The 19742-nt window shown below is 41.8% G+C and overlaps 1 protein-coding gene across 1 annotated transcript; it reads right to left on the bottom strand.

The window, feature by feature from the left end:
• Positions 1 to 1129: 1129 nt before the first annotated feature.
• On the bottom strand, positions 1130 to 2158 carry LOC113887969 (melanoma-associated antigen B4-like). Its single transcript, XM_027535348.1, has one exon. It carries the CDS (start codon positions 2156 to 2158, stop codon positions 1130 to 1132), a length of 1029 nt encoding a protein of 342 aa, XP_027391149.1.
• Positions 2159 to 19742: the final 17584 nt, after the last annotated feature.

Here is a 19742-nt window from a genome sequence, read left to right as displayed (position 1 = left end):
ATCAGTTTATGAACTTGAGAAAGTTGCAAGTAATCCATCCATAAATGGAGTCTGCTAAATCTGATCCTGCATGAATGCTGGAATGCATGTACTACATATAAAGCAGTGGCATACTGATTAAGAAGTATTGGTTTAAAATAAGTGGAAGTTATGATTACTATGAACCCCTCAAATACCATCTTCCCATCTGAGTTTATTTTTAATCCAGGAGAGAGCAGAGAATATGCAGTGAATTAGGACAAAAGAAACAAATATTCTTAAATGAGCTAAATAACTCAAAGTATTTATTTTTACTAAAAGAAAGTTTAAAAGAAAGAAGGTAAAGCACAACATAAAGACTTTTTACTCTATTCTTTTCTCCATTTTCTCTTTGATTCTCAAAAGTTTCTGTGGTCCTCTTTCACATTAGCATGAAAATCACTCTTGCAGTGCTATGTTACCTACATTCAGATCATAAAGACAACATAGTTGGCTCCTGAATTTCTTTTATATCTACCAAAACTGTACCTTTAAAACTTTTAAAACAGCAATGAATATAACAGCAGTATCATTACCAAATTAATACTCTGAAGAAAAACAACCTCTTATAAGTAAAAATATTTGAAAAAAAAAAACAAATAATATGGAAGTTACTCGTGTGAAACAGAAAGAGAAATGTGATCGAAAGAAATGTGATCTAACCCCCATTACCATGTACTCTTTAGAAGCTTGACTACTCTTCAAGAAAAATTCTCTTCTAATGTCATGTTATCTTCTTTGCATTGTGAACAATATATTCAGTACTTTCAGTGTGTTTTACAAATACCCAAACTTTTAAAACATTAAAACACATTAAAACAGCTGGAAAATACAATTTATATGATTTATACATTTGAATTCTGAAGCACAATAAACCTTATCAAATGTAAGAACATTTGAAAATACTAAATACCTCCGTCACCTCATTTCTCATATGGGTACAAGAAAACAGATATATATTTTGTTAAAACAAACTAGACCTAAACTGGCTTACCATTTAAAACTGTAACAAGATATGGGTTTTGTTCACTCCACCCTAGTACTCTGAACTATTTAGGAGCTTGATTGCTCTGTTCCAACACAAAGGGAACAAAGTGCCCTGCCCCCCTCCCTAGATGTGGGAGGAGCTGCAGGACTTGGCCCTGGAAGGGGCACTGGCTTCAGCCACGGTGGGAGCCCTGGCCACACCTCTCCGCCCTGCTCTCTCCGCCTGATCTCTCAGAGCCTCATCATAGAGGTCTGGGAAGGAACTAGGGACCCTACCATGGAACATGGCTAGAACCTCTAGTACTTTCATCTTACTGGTCTCAGCACAAGCTATTGGGCCCAACAGGAACTCGTAGCGTGGAGGATCACTATTGGGCACCCGGTGGTAGTTCAGGTACACCTTCTGCACCAGATCTTTGGTGATGAGCCTTCTAGGCTCCCCAAAGATCCAGTGCCTCCTCCCAGCATAGATCCCCAACATACTGAGGAATTCCCAGATCTCCTCCTCGGTGGCACGGTTACCATTCATGAACATGACCCCCAGGAGCACTATGATGAGACCAGACTTAGAGGCCACCCCCCCATCACTTGGACAATCGTTTGCCCCGAGGTTGACCTTGCTGATGACGGTGTAGATGTTCCCTCTATGGTCGACTTCCTTCATCTCCAGGCCAAAGACCAGCTCCACGCGCTCACGGGCTGTACTGAGGATGTCAGAGAAGTGCTGTCTGTAATTCCTGCTGACAATTTTCATCAGGGCGCTCTGCATGATGGGCTCCTTCTTGGTGTACTTCTCCAGCAGGAACTCCACGAGTATCCTGGCCTTCCTGGCCAGAGGATCTTTGCGAGTGCTCTGAGTGGCAGGGGCTTCCTGGGAGGCACCTGCACTTTCCTCCTCGGGGCCCTGGACACCTTCATCAGATGCTGCACATGAAGGCCGTGCATCAGGAGAGCTAGGGGCCATGGCTCCCTGAAGCTCCTGATGATCGCCAGCAGGGGAGCTCAGGGGAGAACCCTGAGGGGCAGAAGAGGGGGAGGAGGGGCACTCCTCCTTTGGGGCTTCAGCAGCACTGGCCTGGGCCTCCTGAGTGTCTCCCCGGACCTGGTGGCATCTCCCGCAGGCATGTGACTTGTTCTTGTGCCTCCAAGGCATGGTGACAGCAGGTCAGAGACCGCAAGTGGGAGTGGGGGCAGGAAAGCAGGCAAGGAGGGCACCTGGAGGACAGACAAGGACATGCTGTGAGAGCCTTCAGCGAGGAGAGTCCTCCCTGGCTTGAATGGTAGCCGCCTCTGAGGGGTCCTCGAGGCCAGTGCTCTAGGACCCACAGGGCTCCTGTTTTCCTGGTCAGCCTGTCCCCTGAGATCACTGATCAGCAAGGGAGAGTGAGCCTGGGGCGCAGCAGACAGTCCTGCCTGGGCGTTAGAAGTGGGGGGCGGCAGTGGGGGCTGGCAGGGGAGGCAGGTCCTCTCAGCTGACATTCTGAGTCAGGATGAAAATTGGTGCGAGACACCCCCATATCCAATGCCCCATCTCCCGCACCAAGCCCGTTCCCTCTCCTGTCTGAAATTGACGCTGCCACCTTCCCTGTCACCCCAGACCAGGAGAGGAGGGCGTACTCAGCCCCCCACTGAAGGGTCCCAGGACCTTCCCTTCTGCTGTCTCGTGGCTGCCCCTTCACAACAAGGCTCCAAGCTCCCCTCTCAGACCACCGCCCCCCTTCCCGATGTTTGGCTGGGAGGAAGCGCTGACCACAGGGGAGGGTCCTGAGTCGCCCGTTTGTCAGGGAGCATGGTCCTCATCCTGACTCTTCCTGAACCCTGACATCCTCACTCTACTGACGAGCTGCCAGCCCCTCAGACCAAAGTCCCCACTTCTCCGAGTGTCCTGTGTCCCAGGTCGCAGTGAGGGAGCCCCTCAGCCTTTAGAGCTGCCCGGCGGCTGATCCGCAGCCAAATCGCGGTGAGTGGGGGTTACACATGGCTGCCGTTCTGGGTATCGAGACCCTCAGTCTTCCCAAGGGTCCCCCCTTCACTCCACAGGGTTCGTGGCTCTTCCTCTACTGAGCAGAGCTGGGGTCCAGCAGAGCCTGACCGAGGCATTCTTTCCCGAGACCCCCTAGGGGTTAGTGGATGGTCTTGGGGTCTAAGAGCTAGGCTGGATCCTCTGGTCTGAGTGCAGGGGTAGTATGGCCAGATGCTGTGCGGCCCCCTCTTTTCAGAGGGAAAAGGGAATCGGGGTACAGAGACGTGTGCCTGTACTCGTAACTCACGTCACCTCCGACCTTGACACCCGATGACACTTGGGTCTGCTCCCTCTGGCCACAGTCAATGGCAGCTCTCAGAGATACTGGCACTGTCAAGGATGGCGTCTCTCCCCCAGCGTGCTTAGGAGGACGTCACTTCCTGTCATGCGCATCTGGGCTCCAGGAGGACAGTAGGGGCGGGACCTGGACAGGCGGGGTTCCAGGGGAGATTCTCACAGGATTGGCACGTGGACTTTCCCTTGACTATTAAGGGGTCCTGGGACGTCTCTGTCCTAAACTGTCAGCTGGCTCACTCCATGCCTCTCACTTGTGTCAGCACTCCCAACAGGAAGAATTGGGGAGCCCAAGCCTAACAGCCTTCCTGGAGCCCTGGAGACCAACACCGAAGGCTCTCTTGGCTTCTCTCTTCTATAGTAAGCGATGCTCTGTCGTTCTCCATGCCTTGCCTTAACCCCTGTAGATGCTGGGCTACGTCCCATCTGCTGACCTGAGGCCAAGGCCTCATATCGAAGATGTGAACCCCCGAGTCTCCTGGTATGAAGTGCACATACGTCTCATCTCGCTGTTTCTACACGAAGCTTCCTGGAAATGGCTGCTACAGGTAAGATGAGCTGAGAGGGAAGGATGGGAGACTGTCTTCTGTGGTGTGGAACCCCTCGCATCTCACTCAGAAACTTCACTCCTATTGACTGCTGACAGGGCCTGGAAATCCTTACCTTTCTGGTATAAGTCCACCCCTGTCCCCAACCATGCTCATACAATTCCAGAAGAGCAAGTGAAGGGGCTCCTTAGCCTGACAGTTCTCACTGTGGGCTGTCAGTCGACTGCAGGGTCATTGCTCAAAAGTTCTGAGATGAAGTTCTGTGGTTTTGTACAATTACTGTGATACTAACTTTTCTCTTTTAGTCCCTGGGTGATAGTCTATTAAGATTATCATTTAAAAGGGCCAGTTCTCATCCACTAGCATTCTGTGGTGGCTCAGACAGTAAAGAATCCACCTGCAGTGCGGGAGACCTGGGTTCAGTCTTTGGGTTGGGAAGACTCCCTGGAGGAGGGCATAGCAACCCACTCTAGTATTCTTGCCTGGAGTTTCCCCTTGGACAGAGGAGCCTGGTGGGCTACAGTCCATGGGGTCGCAGAGTCAGACACAACTGAATGACTAAGCACACATACAACAAACTTTGTGCTGCTTATTTCATGATCTGGGCCATACTGCCACATCCAAGCCAAACTTTGGTGCCCCATGGTCCTGGCATGGGGCCTCGGAGATGCTACCTCAAATTCCTTCAGTGAAGCTGTGGAGATTCATGATCCCAGGGCAGAGTGGAAGAATCCAGGGCTCAAGTTTAAAGCCTTTTGCAGCTGATCCTGTTGTCTGCTTCCCTTGCAGGCTGCACATCTATGCCAGTCTCTTAAGTACTCCCCCACCTGGGCACACATAGGGTCAAGTTCAGTGGAGACTTACTGTCCATCAGGGATTATTTAATTTTAGTTTTCACTTTTGTTAATAGTTTTCTTCATTCCTTCCATAAGATTTCCGTGGTTACTTCTGTGTACAAAAACAGCAGACCGTGTTTCATTGTGGTCTCAGCTGCTCTGAATGTGGTACTAAATCTGTAAAGGAGTTACAGAAAATTGACAGTCTTACAATATCTGTTCTTCATGAATATATATAACATACTATTCTGTTCTAGCCTTCTTTTTCCTAAGATTCTCAGGAAATTCTTCTCGTTGCCTCCATGAAGACTGTATACATTTTTCTAAAGTTTCTTTGTAGGTAAATTTTTTCTATGGTTGCTTTTGTTTATGGTATATTTTCTGTTACTTGGTGTAAGTAACTGTTGATTCTTCCAGACCAACTGGATGATTTTGCTGCCGTGATCTTTTTTTTATTCCAGATTTTTGAAGTCTCTTACATGTTTGAATATTTCCTGTCCTGTTTTCTAATATTTTTAATTCGAGAATCAAATTGTTATTGTGATCTTGTCTTTTCATTACTTCTGACTTTTATTCATTTGGCATTGTTGTATAGAAAATTAGTGGCTATATGTACTTCTCTAGATTTTTTTTCTAGTTTTTAAATTCATAGATTTTTTAACAATTATTTTTAATTAGAAGATAATTAAATGGTGTGTCAGGTTTCTTGTATGAAACAGCTATAAGTATACATATATCTCCTCCCTCATGAACCTCCCTCCCACCCTCGACCTCACCCCTCTAGGTCATCACTGAGCTGATTCCTTGTGTCACCCAGCAACTTCCCCCTCATGCCTGTTGTCCACATGGTAGTGCATATTTGTCCACGCCACTCTCTCAATTCGTCTCACTGTCTGCTTCCCCCGATGTGTCCACATGCCCGTTCTCTACGTCTGTGTCTCCATTCTTGCCCTGCAAATAGATTTATAACTACCCTTTTGTGGCCTTTCTTTCTCAATCTCTTATTAGTATATTTTGCAGAATGAAGTTTTTAATATTAACAAGGTTCAGCTTATTATTTTCTTTCATGGACTGTGCTTTTGTTGTTGTGCCTAAAATCTCATTACCAAACTCAAGTTTTGCCCCCATGTTATCTTCTAGATTTTCTTGCCTATTCCATATGGCATGTGGAATCCCAGTCCCTGACCAGAAATCAAACCTCTTTCCCCAGCAGTGGAAGTGTTGATTCTTAAACACTGGATTGCCAGGGATTGTCCCTGCAATTTTTTTTAAATTGTGAGTTTTTCCTTTAGGTCTGTGATTCCCTTTGAGTTAATTATTTTGAAAAGTTTAGAGTTTGTATGTGGATTCATTTTTCTTAGATATGGATGTCTAGTTATCCCAGGACTGTAAGTTTAAAAGACTGTCCTTTTCCATTGAATTGCCTTTGCGCCTTTGTTAAAGGTCGGTTGAGTGTTTGGGGTGTCTGTTTCTAGATTTTCTGTTCTGTGCCATTGATCTGTCTATTATTCTGTTAATAGCATACAGTCTTGAGTATTGTAGCTTTAAAGTAAGTTTTGAAATCCAGTAATATCAATTCTCTAACTTTGACCTTTAATATTGACTTCAGTGGGTATTATGGATCATTTCATTTTTGACATAAAATTTAAATTGTTGGCTGCTATCCAGAAGCTAACTTGCTGGAATTTTGAACAGAATTGCATTAAGTGCCTAGGTTAAGTTGGCAATAAGTGACATCTCAACAATATAGCATCTCCCTATCTATGAACATGACGTGTCTATTTATTTAGATCTTTAATTTTTTTCAGTGCAGTTTATGAGTTTTTCTCATGTAAATCTTATACATATTTTTTAAAGAATTATTTCTAATATATTTTGGTGATAATGTAAATGGTGTTAGGTTTTCAATTGAAAGTTCCATCTCTTTATTGGAAAAGAATTGACTATTATGTATTAACTTTATTAATATATTAATTATATAGTAGTTATATATTGATAATATATTAACCTTAATAACATATACTCCTGGCTTATTAATGCCAGGAGTTTTCTTGTTAATGATTGTAATTCCATTTTTCCCTTCCAAATATCTGTATCTTTTGCTTCCTTCTCTTATCTCACTGCATTGGCTAGGACTTTCAGTACAGTGTTGAATAGGCATGGTGAGAAGGGATATCCTCGCCTTGTTCCTCACCTTAGTGTGACAGCATCTGTCTTCTCACTATAAAGTATGATGTTTTACCTGTATTTCTTTTTAGATGTTTTATATGAAGCTGAGGAAATGCCTGTCTGTATCTAGTTTACTGAGAATTTTTATGATGAATGGGTGTTGGATTTTATCAGATGATTTTTTCCTTCATCTGTTGATCTCATCTTGTGATTATCTTCCTTAGACTATTGTTATTATGATTTATGATTACTGATTTTCAAATGTTGCACATCTGAAATGCAGCCTATTTAGATATAGTATGTAATTCCTTCTATGGATTGTTAGGTTTCTTTTCTTATATTTTATTGGGGATTTTGCTTCTATGTTCATGAGAGGTATTGTGCTCAATTTTCTCTTAATTTCTTCATCTGATTTTGATATTCGAGTGTAATACTCACCTCACAGAAAAGGAATTAGGAGGTGTTCCTTTTGCTTCTATTTTCTGGGAGAGATTGTAGAGAATTGTTATCATTTCTTCCTTAAATTTTTGTTAGAATTCATCAGTGGAAACATCTGGGTCTGTTACTGTCTTTACTGGAAGCTTATTAGTTATAGATTAAATTTCTTTAATAGATACAGACCAATTCAGAGTATCTATTTTTCTTTGTGAACGTGGGGCTAAGTTATACCTTCAAACAGTTTCTCAATGGAACCTTTCCTTTTTGTAGGCACAGAGTTGTTTATAATATTCACTCATCCTTTTAATGTCCATGGAATCAGTAGTAATGGCCCCTCCTTCATTTCTATTAGTAATTTAATTTGTGTTTTCTCTCTTTGTTCTTCTTTAGCCTGGGGAGAATTGTATCTTCTTTTTATTTTGTATCTTGAAAGAAACTTCTTTGGGCTTTGTTCTTTTTCTGCATTACCTTCCTTTTTTCAGTGTCATTGGTTTCTGCTTTGATTTATTCTTCCTCTGCTTTTTCTTTTCTTTCACAAATTTACTAATATAGAAGCTTAAGTTATTAATTGTAGGGGTTTTTTTTGTTGTTGTTATAGGCACTCAATGCTGTGTATACCTCTTTACTGATTTTGCTGTATCACACAACTTCTGATAAGTTGTAATTTTGTTTTCATTTTGTAAAAATATTTTAAAATTTCTCATTAGAATTTCTCTTTGGCCCATGTGTTATTTAGATGTTTATTGTTTAGTCTGCAAATAATCTTTAGTTTTCCTGCTGTCTTTTTGTTATCAATTTCTAGTTTATTTCCATCACATGAGAGAATTCTCAGTATTATTTGTATGTTTTAAATTTGATGATGTACATTTTATGGCTTAGACTGTGATCTCTCTTGATGTATGTTTCATGTGAAGTTGAAAAGAATGTGTTTCCTGCTGTCATTCAATATTCTGTAAATGTCATTTAGATCTCTTTAATGGTTGTTACTTTTCAGTTCAACTGCACCTTACTGATTTTCTGCCTACTGAATCTGTCAATTAGTAAAAGACATGTGTTGATATCTCCTGTGAGAGTATATCTGCCACATCAATGTTTGCTCTGGGTATTTTATTTTAACAAAGCTTCTTTAGGTCCATACACCTTCAAGTTTGCTATGATTTCTTTGAGTGTTGACCACTTAATCTTTAAGTAATGCCCATTTTTATTCCTGATTTTCTTGTTTGAATACTGCTTTACCAGAAATAGATTCAGTGAGTACAGTTTTTTTTTTTTTTTTTTTTTTTACCACTCATATTAGCATTGCATAGTTTTCTCTATCCCTTTACTTTTAATCTATTCATGTCTTTGAATTTAGAGTGGGTTTCTTATAGATCCCATGTGCTTAGTCGCTCAGTCATGTCTGACTCTTTATGAGCCCATGGACCGTAGCCTGCCAGACTCCCCAGTCCATGGGGATTCTACAGGCACGAGTACTGGAGTGGGCTGCCATGCCCTACTCCAGGGAATCTTCCCAACCCAGGTATCGAACCTTGGTGTCCTGCAAGGCATGTGGATTCTGTACCATCTGAGCCTCTAGGAAAGCCCAAAATAAAGATGGACAACATAGGGGTTGGTATATTTTTGTTGTTTTAATTTATTTTCATCAATCTCTACCTTTTAAATACCATTCACATTAAAAGTGATTATGCAGAGTTTGTTTAACATTGACCATATTCGTATCTGTTTTCTGTTCATTGAATTTATTCTTTGTTGTTGTTGTTGTTTTAATATTCTGCTGTTTTTCTGCCTTGTCTACTTTTGAATGAAGATTTAACATTATTTCATTTTCTGTCCTCTTGGGAGATCAGTTATATGTTTAAAAATTAAAAAAAAATTTTTTTTACTGTTTTTTGTAGAGTTTGCATGATACATTTGCAACTCATTCAAATCCTCTTTTAAATAACACCATGCAGCTTCACAGTTGGTGCAAGTATCTTGTTTCCCAGTTCCTCCTCTCCTGGCCTTTCAACTATTTCTGCCATTTTTTTTTATCCATAAGGTATAATCACTAGATGCATTGTTTGTTTATTATTGTTTTCAATAAATAGTTATCTTTTTGATTAATTGGAGGTAATACAAAGGTTTATTTTAACTTCATTTGTTCTTTCTCTAACTCTGTACCGTTTTTTACATAGGCCAGATTTCCTGACCTATATCATTTTCCTTTTCCCAGAAGAATTTCTTTTAGCATTTCTTGCAGAGTAGTTCTGCTACTTACAAATTTCCATCAGTCTTTGTTTGTTATATAAAGTCTTTGTTTTTCATTATTGTTGAAGGATTTTTCCCCCTTGCTACTAAATTCTGGGTTGGTAGTAGTGTTTTGTTTTTTCTTTCAGTGAATTGAAACGTTAATTCTAGTCTTTTCTTGATAGCATTGTTCATGAAGAGAAATCTTAGGTAATTGTTACTCTTGTTCTTCTATAGCAAGTTCTTTTTTTTTTTTTTCCTGTAGTGTTCCTCAAGAATTATGTTTTCTTTTGGTTTTCTGAAGTTTGAGTGTGATATGCCAAAGTTTAGATTTTTTTTTTTTTTTCTGTTTATCCTGCTTGGTATTCTCTGAGCTTCCTAGATGTCATCCAACCATTTCATCCTCTGTCGTCCCCTTCTCCTCATGCCCTCAATGTTTGTCAGCCTCAGGGTCTTTTCAACAGAGTCAGCTCTTTGTATCAGGTAGCTAAAGTATTGGATTTTAAGCTTCAACATCAGTCCTTCCAATGAATATTAAGGACTGATTTCCTTTAGGATGGACTGGTTGGACCTCCTTGCAGTCCAAGGGACTCTCAAGAGTCTTCTCCAACACCACAGTTCAAAAGCATCAATTCTTCAGTGCTCAGCTTTCTTTACAGTCAAACTCTCACATCCACACATGACTAGTGGAAAAAGCATAGCCTTGACTAGATGGACCTTTGTTGGTACAGTAACGTCTTGCTTTTTAATATGCTGTCTAGGTTGATCATACCTTTTCTTCCAAGGAGTAAGCTTCTTTTAATTTCATGGCTGCAGTCACCATCTGTAGTGATTTTGTAGCCCAAAAAAATAAAGTCCATCACTGTTTCCACTATTTCCCCATCTATTTGCCGAAGTGATGGGCAGGATGCCATGATCTTAGTTTTCTGAATGTTGAGTTTTAAGCCAACTTATTCAGTCTTCTCTTTCACTTTCATCAAGAGGCTCTTTAGTTCTTCTTCACTTTCTGCCATAAGGGTGGTGTCATCTGCATATCTGAGGTTAGTGTTATTTCTCCTGGCAATCTTGATTCCAGCTTGTGCTTCCTCCAGCCCAGCATTCCTCATGATGTACTCTGCATAGAAGTTAAATAAGCAGGGTGACAATATACGGCCTTGATTTTCTCCTTTTTCTATTTGGAGTCAATCTGTTGTTCCATGTCCAGTTCTAACTGCTGCTTTCTAACCTGCTTACAGATTTCTCAAGAGGCAGGTCAGGTGGTCTGATATTCCCATCTCTTTCAGAATTTTCCACAGTTTATTGTGATCCACACAGTCAAAGGTTTTGGCATAGTCAATAAAATGAAAATAGATGTTTTTCTGGAACTCTCTTGCTTTTTTGATGATCCAGCAGATGTTGGCAATTTGATCACTGGTTCCTCTGCCTTTTCTAAAACCAGCTTGAACGTCTGGAAATTCATGTATTGTTGAAGCCTCGCTTGGAATTTTCTCCTCATTCCTAGATCTAGGACATTCTGCTGCTGACGAGCTGTGATTCCCTTTATTTGCCTAGATCTTCAGTTTGGGGTGGCTGTGGTTTTCCCTGTAACTTCAATTTTCTAATAGATCCTAGGAAGAGTTTTTGATTTTCTGTTTGTTCAGGTTTTTTCTCATTGTGAGGATGGGAGTGATGGTTTCTGAGATATTCACATGGGAAAGCAGGAAAATTTTTGTTGAATAGCGGAGATGGTACCACATATCCATGTGTTGTTTCTTCCTTTATTGGGAATTCTTCCTACATTCCATGGGGGTTCCCCAGTGGCTCAACCATAAAGAATCCACATGCCATTGCAGGAGATGCAGGTTTGATCTCTGGGTCGGGAAGTTCCTCTGGAAGAGGAAATGGCAACCTAACTCAGTATTCTTGCCTGAGAAGTCCTATGGACAGAGGAGCCTAGTGGACAACAGTCCATGTGTTCACAAAAGAGTCAGACACGAGTTAGCAAGTAAAAAGCAACAACAAATGACTTAATTAATTATGGTTATGGAATGAAACCTCCAAATGAATCCTAATAAGACAGTTTGGAGAGATTCCAGTTTGCTGAACACACGTAGGAGATGTGAGGGTGGTGGTGCTGGACAGGGTCTGAGAGCTTTGCACCCCTTTCCCACACCTCACTCCAAACATCTTGTCCATTTGGCTGTTGGGGAGTCAGATGGTTTATGATAAACCAATCATTTAATAAGTCAACTGTTTCCTTGAGTACTTTGAGCTGATTCAGAAAAGTATTCAACCCTGGGAATGGTTTGTGGTAACCCCCATTTAAAGCCAGTCAGTCAGAATTACAGGAGACCTGGATTTGACTAAGTGTAAGGCGCTCTTGTGGGAATGAGCCCTTAACTTGTGAGATGTGATGCTAACTCCAGGTAGATACTATCAGAAACAAATTGAATCATGGTAGATACTCAGCTGGTGTTAGAGAATTGGTTTGTGTGTGAAAAACAAAGAAAAACTCATACATATGTTGTCAACAGTATTGAAAATACAACAAAAAAAACTGTTCTTTCCCTTTACAAATGCATTTTCTCCTTTTTCTATAAATGCAGTGGTTTCCAGTTGTCAGTTTTTTCCTAATATGATATCTGTGTGTTCCTTGTTGCAGTTTCTGCTCTTTAGGTGCTAGTCATGTTCCTTAGACACAGCCTATTTCTTCATTTAATCACATGGCTGTGTGAGAGTGATCTTTGCTCAAGTATTCCTTTATTGGGACATTCTTACCTGGACTTTGTGTCAAGGACGGCGACCCTGTTAAAATGGTTGATCCATTTTCTGTCTTTTTGTATGATTTAGAAGAATTCAAGGAAGATGGTGATTAGTTTCTCCCTGACCATTTGGTGTAATGGGCCACCAAATCTGGCTTGTCATGGACATTTTGATGGTACTGTGGGTTTGGACTACATTTTCAATTTAGTGATGTATAGGTTTCTAAAAGCTGTCCCATTTTACTTCAGTTTTAAAATTTAAAGTCATGATACTTAAAATAAAAACAATCATAAACAACACTTTGGAGAATAAAACAATGAACTTAGTAGACTTGAAACTCAGCATCAATAATCCTCAAAATTATAGGAAACAGCTTGTTAAATTTAAAGTTTATTTATGTATTCATTTGTTTATTGGCTAATCACTCCTGAGACAAAGTTGTGTGCTTCCATTAGAGATATGTAGTGTTTGTTTTCTACTTTGTGGTGGTACTGACACTTGATGAGGATCTTCATTTCACCCTTATCCATTACTTCATTAGGGTCAGTAGAATGCTAATTCTCTAGTTATTCCCTGGTGGCTCAGAGGTGAAGAATCCACCTGCAGTGCAGGAGATTTGTAGGAGATGCAGGTTCGCTCCCTGGGTTGGGAAGATCCCCTGGAGTCAGAAATAGCAACCCACTCCAGTATTCTGGCATGAGAAACCACACGGACAGAGAAGCCTGGTAGGCTATGGTCCAAGGGTTCACAAAGAGTTGGACATGACTGAGCGAATAAACTACAACAGTACACACACCACACACACACACACACACACACACATAGTGGAATCAATCATTTGATTATATTATGCATTATACAGAATATTATATATTAAAAATATAATTCATATGTATATATATTCAGATGCCATTTTAAAGCAAATAATTTTGTGCCATTAGTTCATTCACAGTGTTGTACAGTCACCACTTCTGTCTTATTTCAACATATCCTTCATTCCATGAAGTAACTTCTACCGACTGGACAACTATGTTCACCTCTTGGTGAGTGTTGAGCCAAATGACACAGCCCAGTCAAAGAGCAGGAGAAGGAAGGATTTATTTCTTGCAGCAAGTAAGGAGAACAGCGGGGATCGTCCCCAAAGCAGTGTTTCCCTGGACAGCAAAATTGGGAAAATTTTAAGCTAAGGGTACATACATATTCATGAAGGGGCTTGAGCAGCAGAGAGTTCAGCATAGAGTTGACACAAAGGTCAATGGAGTCCAAGCTTTACAGGTGATTGAAGTCACGAAGATCAAAAAAGATAAAATCACCATTCCTTCGGTTCCAGTTGATCTTGAGGTTGATCACTTGAGGGGGGCTTGAATTCTGCAAAACAGCTGAAGGATGTGCTTCTGGCTAATGTTTATCCGTGAAAGAACTGGGCATCTTTACAACTGATTTATTACCTTTGGTACTGGTACTACTCCTGCCTGATAACAGTCACTCATTGTTGCATTCTTTTGTTTCCTTAAGTTCATTATTACTGATGTCTGTTCAAGGGCAAACATTGTCCAGAGGCTTCAATCACAAAAAGACTTAGGCCAAAAATGGCATCTCTTATGTCAGGAAAGCCATGCCAAGTTCTCTTTCTCCAGGAACACCTACCCTATCTGCTTACTTTACCTCTTACCCTTCAAAAAATTGCTTCTCATTCACACTACTCCCTAGTCCCTGGGAAGCATCAGTCTGCACTCTGTCACTTTGAATTTGCTTATCCTGGATAATTCATATAAATGGTCTCATATAGTATGTGACCTTTTCATTTAGCATAATGTTTCCAAGGCTCATCCATGGTCTCTTAGTTATTAGTACTTCATTCCTCTTTATGACTGAATCCTATTCCATTTTAAGAATATACAACATTTTGTTTATCTGTTGTTAGAAATTTTGGATTGTTTGCAGTTTCAGGCTTTTATGAATAATGCATCTTTAAATATTTGTGTACAAATATTTGTTTGATTGCAAATTCTAAATTGTGTAAATTATATACCTAGGAATAGAACTGCTGGGTCCTATGGTAATTTTTTTCTTTAAATTTTAGGAACTCCCAAACACTTTTCCAGAGAGGCTGAACCATTTTGCATTCTTACCAGCAACACAGGAGGGATCCAGTGGTATCCCATTGTGTTCTTATATACATTTTCCTAATGATCCTGAGCATCTTTTCATATACTTTTTGGTGACTGGTTTATCTTTTTTTGTAGAAATATCTCTTCAAGTCTTTACTTATTTTTCAAAATTGAACTGTCGGTCTTTCTGTTGTTTGACTTCACATTTCCCACAGAAACTGGAGACAAAGGCTCTACCCTTCCTTCCTGTTACATTTCAATGGAAGGGCTTTCAGGTCCTCGAGAAAGACACTCCTGGGTTGTAGGAGATACATACATCTCAAAGGGACAGGGGAAGGATTTGTAATTGTGAGGGTTTTTTTTTTTTTTTTTTTTCTTTCTTTTAAATAGACACTCTCAGTAAAGGAAGATGAGGGGCTTATGTCAGATGTTGGCTGGAACTGATTCCTTTGGTAGCCTTGAAATTTTCTAAACAGGAACTCAGGGGTAGCCGAGTTGTCCTAGAATGTGGCCTTAGGTTGCTGCTAGAAACCATGCTAGGGGTCAGTCAAGGTTCTTAATGCAGATGTTTGGACAGAGTTGTTCATGACAATAATTTTTGCAGTTCTCTGTTCCTAACCTCAGCTTGCAGTTCTATGACACATTGCCCTTTTTATAGGTAGTTCCAAACTTGAAGAAGGCAATGGCACCCCACTCCATTACTCTTGCCTGGAAAATCCCATGGGCGGAGGAGCCTGGTAAGCTGCAGTCCATGGGGTCGCTAAGAGTCGGACACGACTGAGTGACTTCACTTTCACTTTTCACCTTCATGCACTGGAGAAGGAAATGGCAACCCACTCCAGTGTTCTTGCCTGGAGAATCCAAGGGACTGGGGAGCCTGGTGGGCTGCTGTCTATGGGGTCGCACAGAGTCAGACATGACTGAAGTGACTTAGCAGTAGCAAACTTGACAGGTTTCTTATTCAAGGTAGGTAGGGAAGTAAGAACATATCCGCTAGCAAAATAACATCTCCTAAAATAATGTCTGTGATCAAAGGAATGCCATCAGGTACTATAATGTAACCATAACGGTGGCACCCATCACCTTGCCATATCTGTTGTTTAGAAGTAAAAGAGCTGAATAGATATTTCTCCAAAGAAGACACACAAAAGGCCAACACGTCCATGAAAAGGTGTTCACCATCACTCAGTTCAATTCAGTCTCTCAGTTGTGTCCGACTCTTTGTGAAGTATGCCAGGCTTCCCTGTCCATCACCAATTCCTGGAGCTTACTCAAACTGATGTCCATTGAGTCCAACAAACCTCATCCTCTGTCGTCCCCTTCTTCTCCCGCCTTCAATCTTTCCCATAATTGTTTTTACAATTTATGGATCTATTATTTCAAAACCAAGGGTTTGAAATAAACAGGGAGGATACAACTCATGGTTCAGTTGCTAGTGTCCAGCTTTTCTCTCCTTATAGGACAGACTTCCTAAGCCCATTGCAGTTGACTGAGTCACCTGATTAGAATATGCTTCTGGTAGAGGCAGTAGTTTAAAATACAATGCAGAGCTATAGAAAGACAATAGGATATGAGGAAATGCTTATGCAAACACAGAAAGAGAGGCAAGAGATAATCTCTGAGTTACAAGAAGTGGAAAAGGCTAAAGAGGATAGAGACCATATCTGCTAAAAGGGGAGCATACTAACTTCAGCAACAAAAGGAATACAGGGGATAATTGAAACTGCTGGCGATCTTTGTGGTTAAGTCATCTTACCCTGCTGGCATTTGCCAGCAATGGATGCAACATTCTTAGTATCACAGACATCTTTTCATTCAACAGTAACATCTCAGACAGTGAAAGGTGATTTATATTTTACTAAAAATATCATGAGAAGACTGTGGGAAGGGCTGTTATGTAATAATTTAAAAATTTTTTTCAAATCCATAAATCAGTTATTACAATAACAAAGAGGTAGTTTGTGTGTCCTTTCTCCACAGTCATGGAACAAGATGCAAATTCTCCATCTATAAAATAAAGAAAATGTTGAATCTAGATCCTTTCCAAAGTGGAAAAACTTTAGAAGCTGTAGGGCAGGAAGGATTCTCTTCTAACAGACATCAACAAGACCTCTCCCAAAATGTGGGAAAATGGGGCAAACACAAGAAGAAGTAGTGGAGGAGAAGAGGTGTTAGGAGCTTGTTGTTGAGTCCTGTCAGATTCTTTGCAACAACATTAACTGTAGACGGCCAGGCACCACTGTTCATAGGATTTCTGAGGCAAGAATACTAGAATGGGTTGCCTTTCCCTTCTCCAGGGGCCCTTTGCAACCCAGGGATCAAACCTGGGTGTCCTTCATTGCAGGGAAATTCTTTACCCTCTGAGCCACCAGGGAAGCCCCCTTTCTAAAGATAGCCAGATAATTTTTAGACCATTTTTTTTCTGTTTTTTTTTTTCCATTCCAACCCTGCAGGCACTGTCAGTTTGAATTTTATAAGCACACAAAGTGCAGGCATTCGTGGCATACAGTGTCTGGATTTGTACACAAAAAGGGAAAGATACTGGGAGACTAGATGCAGAGAAATGCAGAAGAAACTGACTTTAGTTCTAGCACTGTGAACCAGTTTAATGGCCAAAGTTGAAAAATTTGTACAGGGTGGCATGGAGACCTCCTCTGTTTGAAAATATTCACCTCAGGCTGGGACTTGAGCCCACAAGGCTGGGACTGAAACCCATCTGGCCAGGAATTGAATCCAGCCAAATTCTTGTTTGGGACTTGATTCATGGTATTTTAATTAGAATCACTCTCCTAGTGATTCTAATTCTCCTAGTCCTAGTGCCTGGACTTACTGGGAGGCTCAGGTGTATGTGTCTCAGCACAGAAGGAATTCAGAAAGGGAAAGTGTTAGACAAGAAATAGATGTATTAATATAGGACGCTTGTAAGAAATGCAAGCAGGCAGGTAATGGAGCTCTGCCCTGAGGATTAAGTGGGTTGCATTTTTATAATCAAAGGAAAGTGAACGAAGGGGAAAGACTGCCTTCTTTGAATAGAGGTCGGGCTTACATAACTCACTCCCGCTTCGTTTGGGGCAGGAGAGTGTCTGACCCTATGAGGTCAATCTCGGATTATCATAGTACTTCTTCAAATCAGTAGAAGGGTGGTGACATTCTTCTTTTACCTGTGGGACTGGAGCATATGGCATGTTTCATTTACGGTTTTATATTTAAGCAAGCCTGCTACCTTTCACGACCTTTTGATACATTTCTTGAGCGATCAGTAACTTATTCTGGTCTCCCAAATGTTCCTAGGTTTCTCTATCTCTAGGCCCCTACTAGACTTCTACAGATACCCATCTCTCTGTCTGTCTGTGCTCAGGCCCTCATTCATGTCTGACTCTGCAACCCCATGAACTGAAGTACTCCAGGTTCTCCAGGCAGGAGTACTGGAATGGGTAGCCATTTCCTCCTCCAGGGGATGTTCCACACCCAGGGATTGAACCTTTGTCTCCTGCATTGCAGGTGCATACTTTTCCACCGAGTCACCTGGGACAGCTAACTGTATCCTATGCTATTCTATCCCTGTCATATGGAGGCAGGCTCCCCAGCCAAGAGCAGTCATTTTTCTTGCTGGGTGTCTTCTCCATGAGGGTCTCCAGCTTGGACTCTTGTGTGGAATTTCGTGAGCAAGTTTCTTCCCAAGAAGAGGAGGGGGCAGTCATACATGATCAGAAACTGATGATCAAAGGTAAATTTTCCTAGCAAGGACTTGAGGGGAGGGGCAGGTCACTTGGTTTGGGACCTTCCTTCCATCCCCATTATCATGGAGGATTGGAGGGCTGAGGGCCAATGGAAATCAGCACTGGGTAGCTGCCCCACATATAAAATAACTGTCCTTCCTGCCACATCAAGGGTTACCTGAGGCTCCTTTGGGGAAATGCGCAGATGTCCTTTGGGAGCCATGGAGGTTCCCAGGCTCCATCAGTCTTCAGTCCCCTCGGCTAGCTTGGTTTGGCAGCCTCAAGTCTCCTATAGGACTGGAGGGACTGCGGTCATGCTTCTGGAGGCCCTCTCATTTGTACATCTATCGGGTAGGGTACTGGTGGACTTTTCCCAAACAGGGAGCATTCGTCCCCCTGGCTGTAGGAAGATCCATCCTTTGTGCACAAGACAGTGGCTCTGATCCAGGCTTCCTGGATTCTGTCCCTGCCGTTGGCTTTGTTAAGGGAGAATAACCCTAAGGTGGTGCAGGGGTTTGAGCTGTCACTTTGTGTAATTATGCTTTTTGCTGTTTTCCTTGAATCTTTTTTGCCTCCTCAACCCTACCTCTATCATTAAGTATGCCAAAGGCAGAATCCATGAGTTGATTTGTGGGGGCCTTGGGTCTCCAGCTGCCTAGATGGTACATTAGAGGAGGATGGTCTGGCACACTGTCCCCGCCTCAGAACTGGGGAGGTAGCAGTTCCTGGTTGTGGTTCTTGTGGAAGTGGACTAATAAGCTGATCATATAAAACATCGGTCTCCTGTTGGAGAAGGAGGCACTTTGAAAGGGGTGTGAGCACTTTCACAGGAGTTAAAAGGAGTTCTTTAGACATGGATTTTGGAATAGGGTCATGAACATTTGGATGCATGGGACTTCCGCCCTCGCCTCCCATTTTGGGGTTAGGATGTCACAAGACAGGGACCAATGGGAGTTATTTGTTCTGGTGCACTCCCAGTGTCAACAGTGGGTTCCCTGTGAGCACCTGAAATCTACCTGATTGGTGAGCCTGAGGAGGCCCCTTGGGTTAGTCTTGAAAAGGAACAGAAGCCAGTGGGAGTAAAATTGACCAGCATCCAAGGGCCTAAAGACTTCAGAGAGGGAGGGATGAGACCTAGGCTCTGAGCCCACTAAAAAGTTTACGGTCATGACTGAAGTAAAAGAAAAAGACTCAGAGCCGAAAGGTAGGACTGGAGTATCACAAGGCAGTGATAACAATACTAGGCAAAAGTTCCCCTCAGGGTATTGTCACTGTGATATTGAAGAGGGCTCCTTGTTGGACTCCTGAAGTGGCTCCTTGCTAAGAATCCGCCTGCAATGCAGGAGATGTGGGTTCAATCACAGGATTGGGAAGGTACCCTAAAGAAGGCAATGGTAATCCACTCAAGTATTGTTGCCTGGGAAATCCCGTGGACAGAGGATCCAGGTGGGCTTCAGTCCAAGGGGCCACAAAGGGTTGGACATGCCTTAGCGACTGACCACATTACTTTATAGAAGTGAAAGAAGCAACACCTAACCAGCAAGGAGGCTCAAGGATCAAGAGACAGTCTGAGAAATCTGGAGATCAGGATAGAAGAGAAATCAAGGACACAAGGGAAGGTGTAGAGCTAT

This window comes from Bos indicus x Bos taurus, chromosome X (genome assembly GCF_003369695.1).
Source record: "Bos indicus x Bos taurus breed Angus x Brahman F1 hybrid chromosome X, Bos_hybrid_MaternalHap_v2.0, whole genome shotgun sequence".
NCBI lineage: Eukaryota > Metazoa > Chordata > Mammalia > Artiodactyla > Bovidae > Bos > Bos indicus x Bos taurus.
Note: the sequence above shows the minus strand (reverse complement) of the source record. Positions and strands in the feature narration are given on the sequence as shown.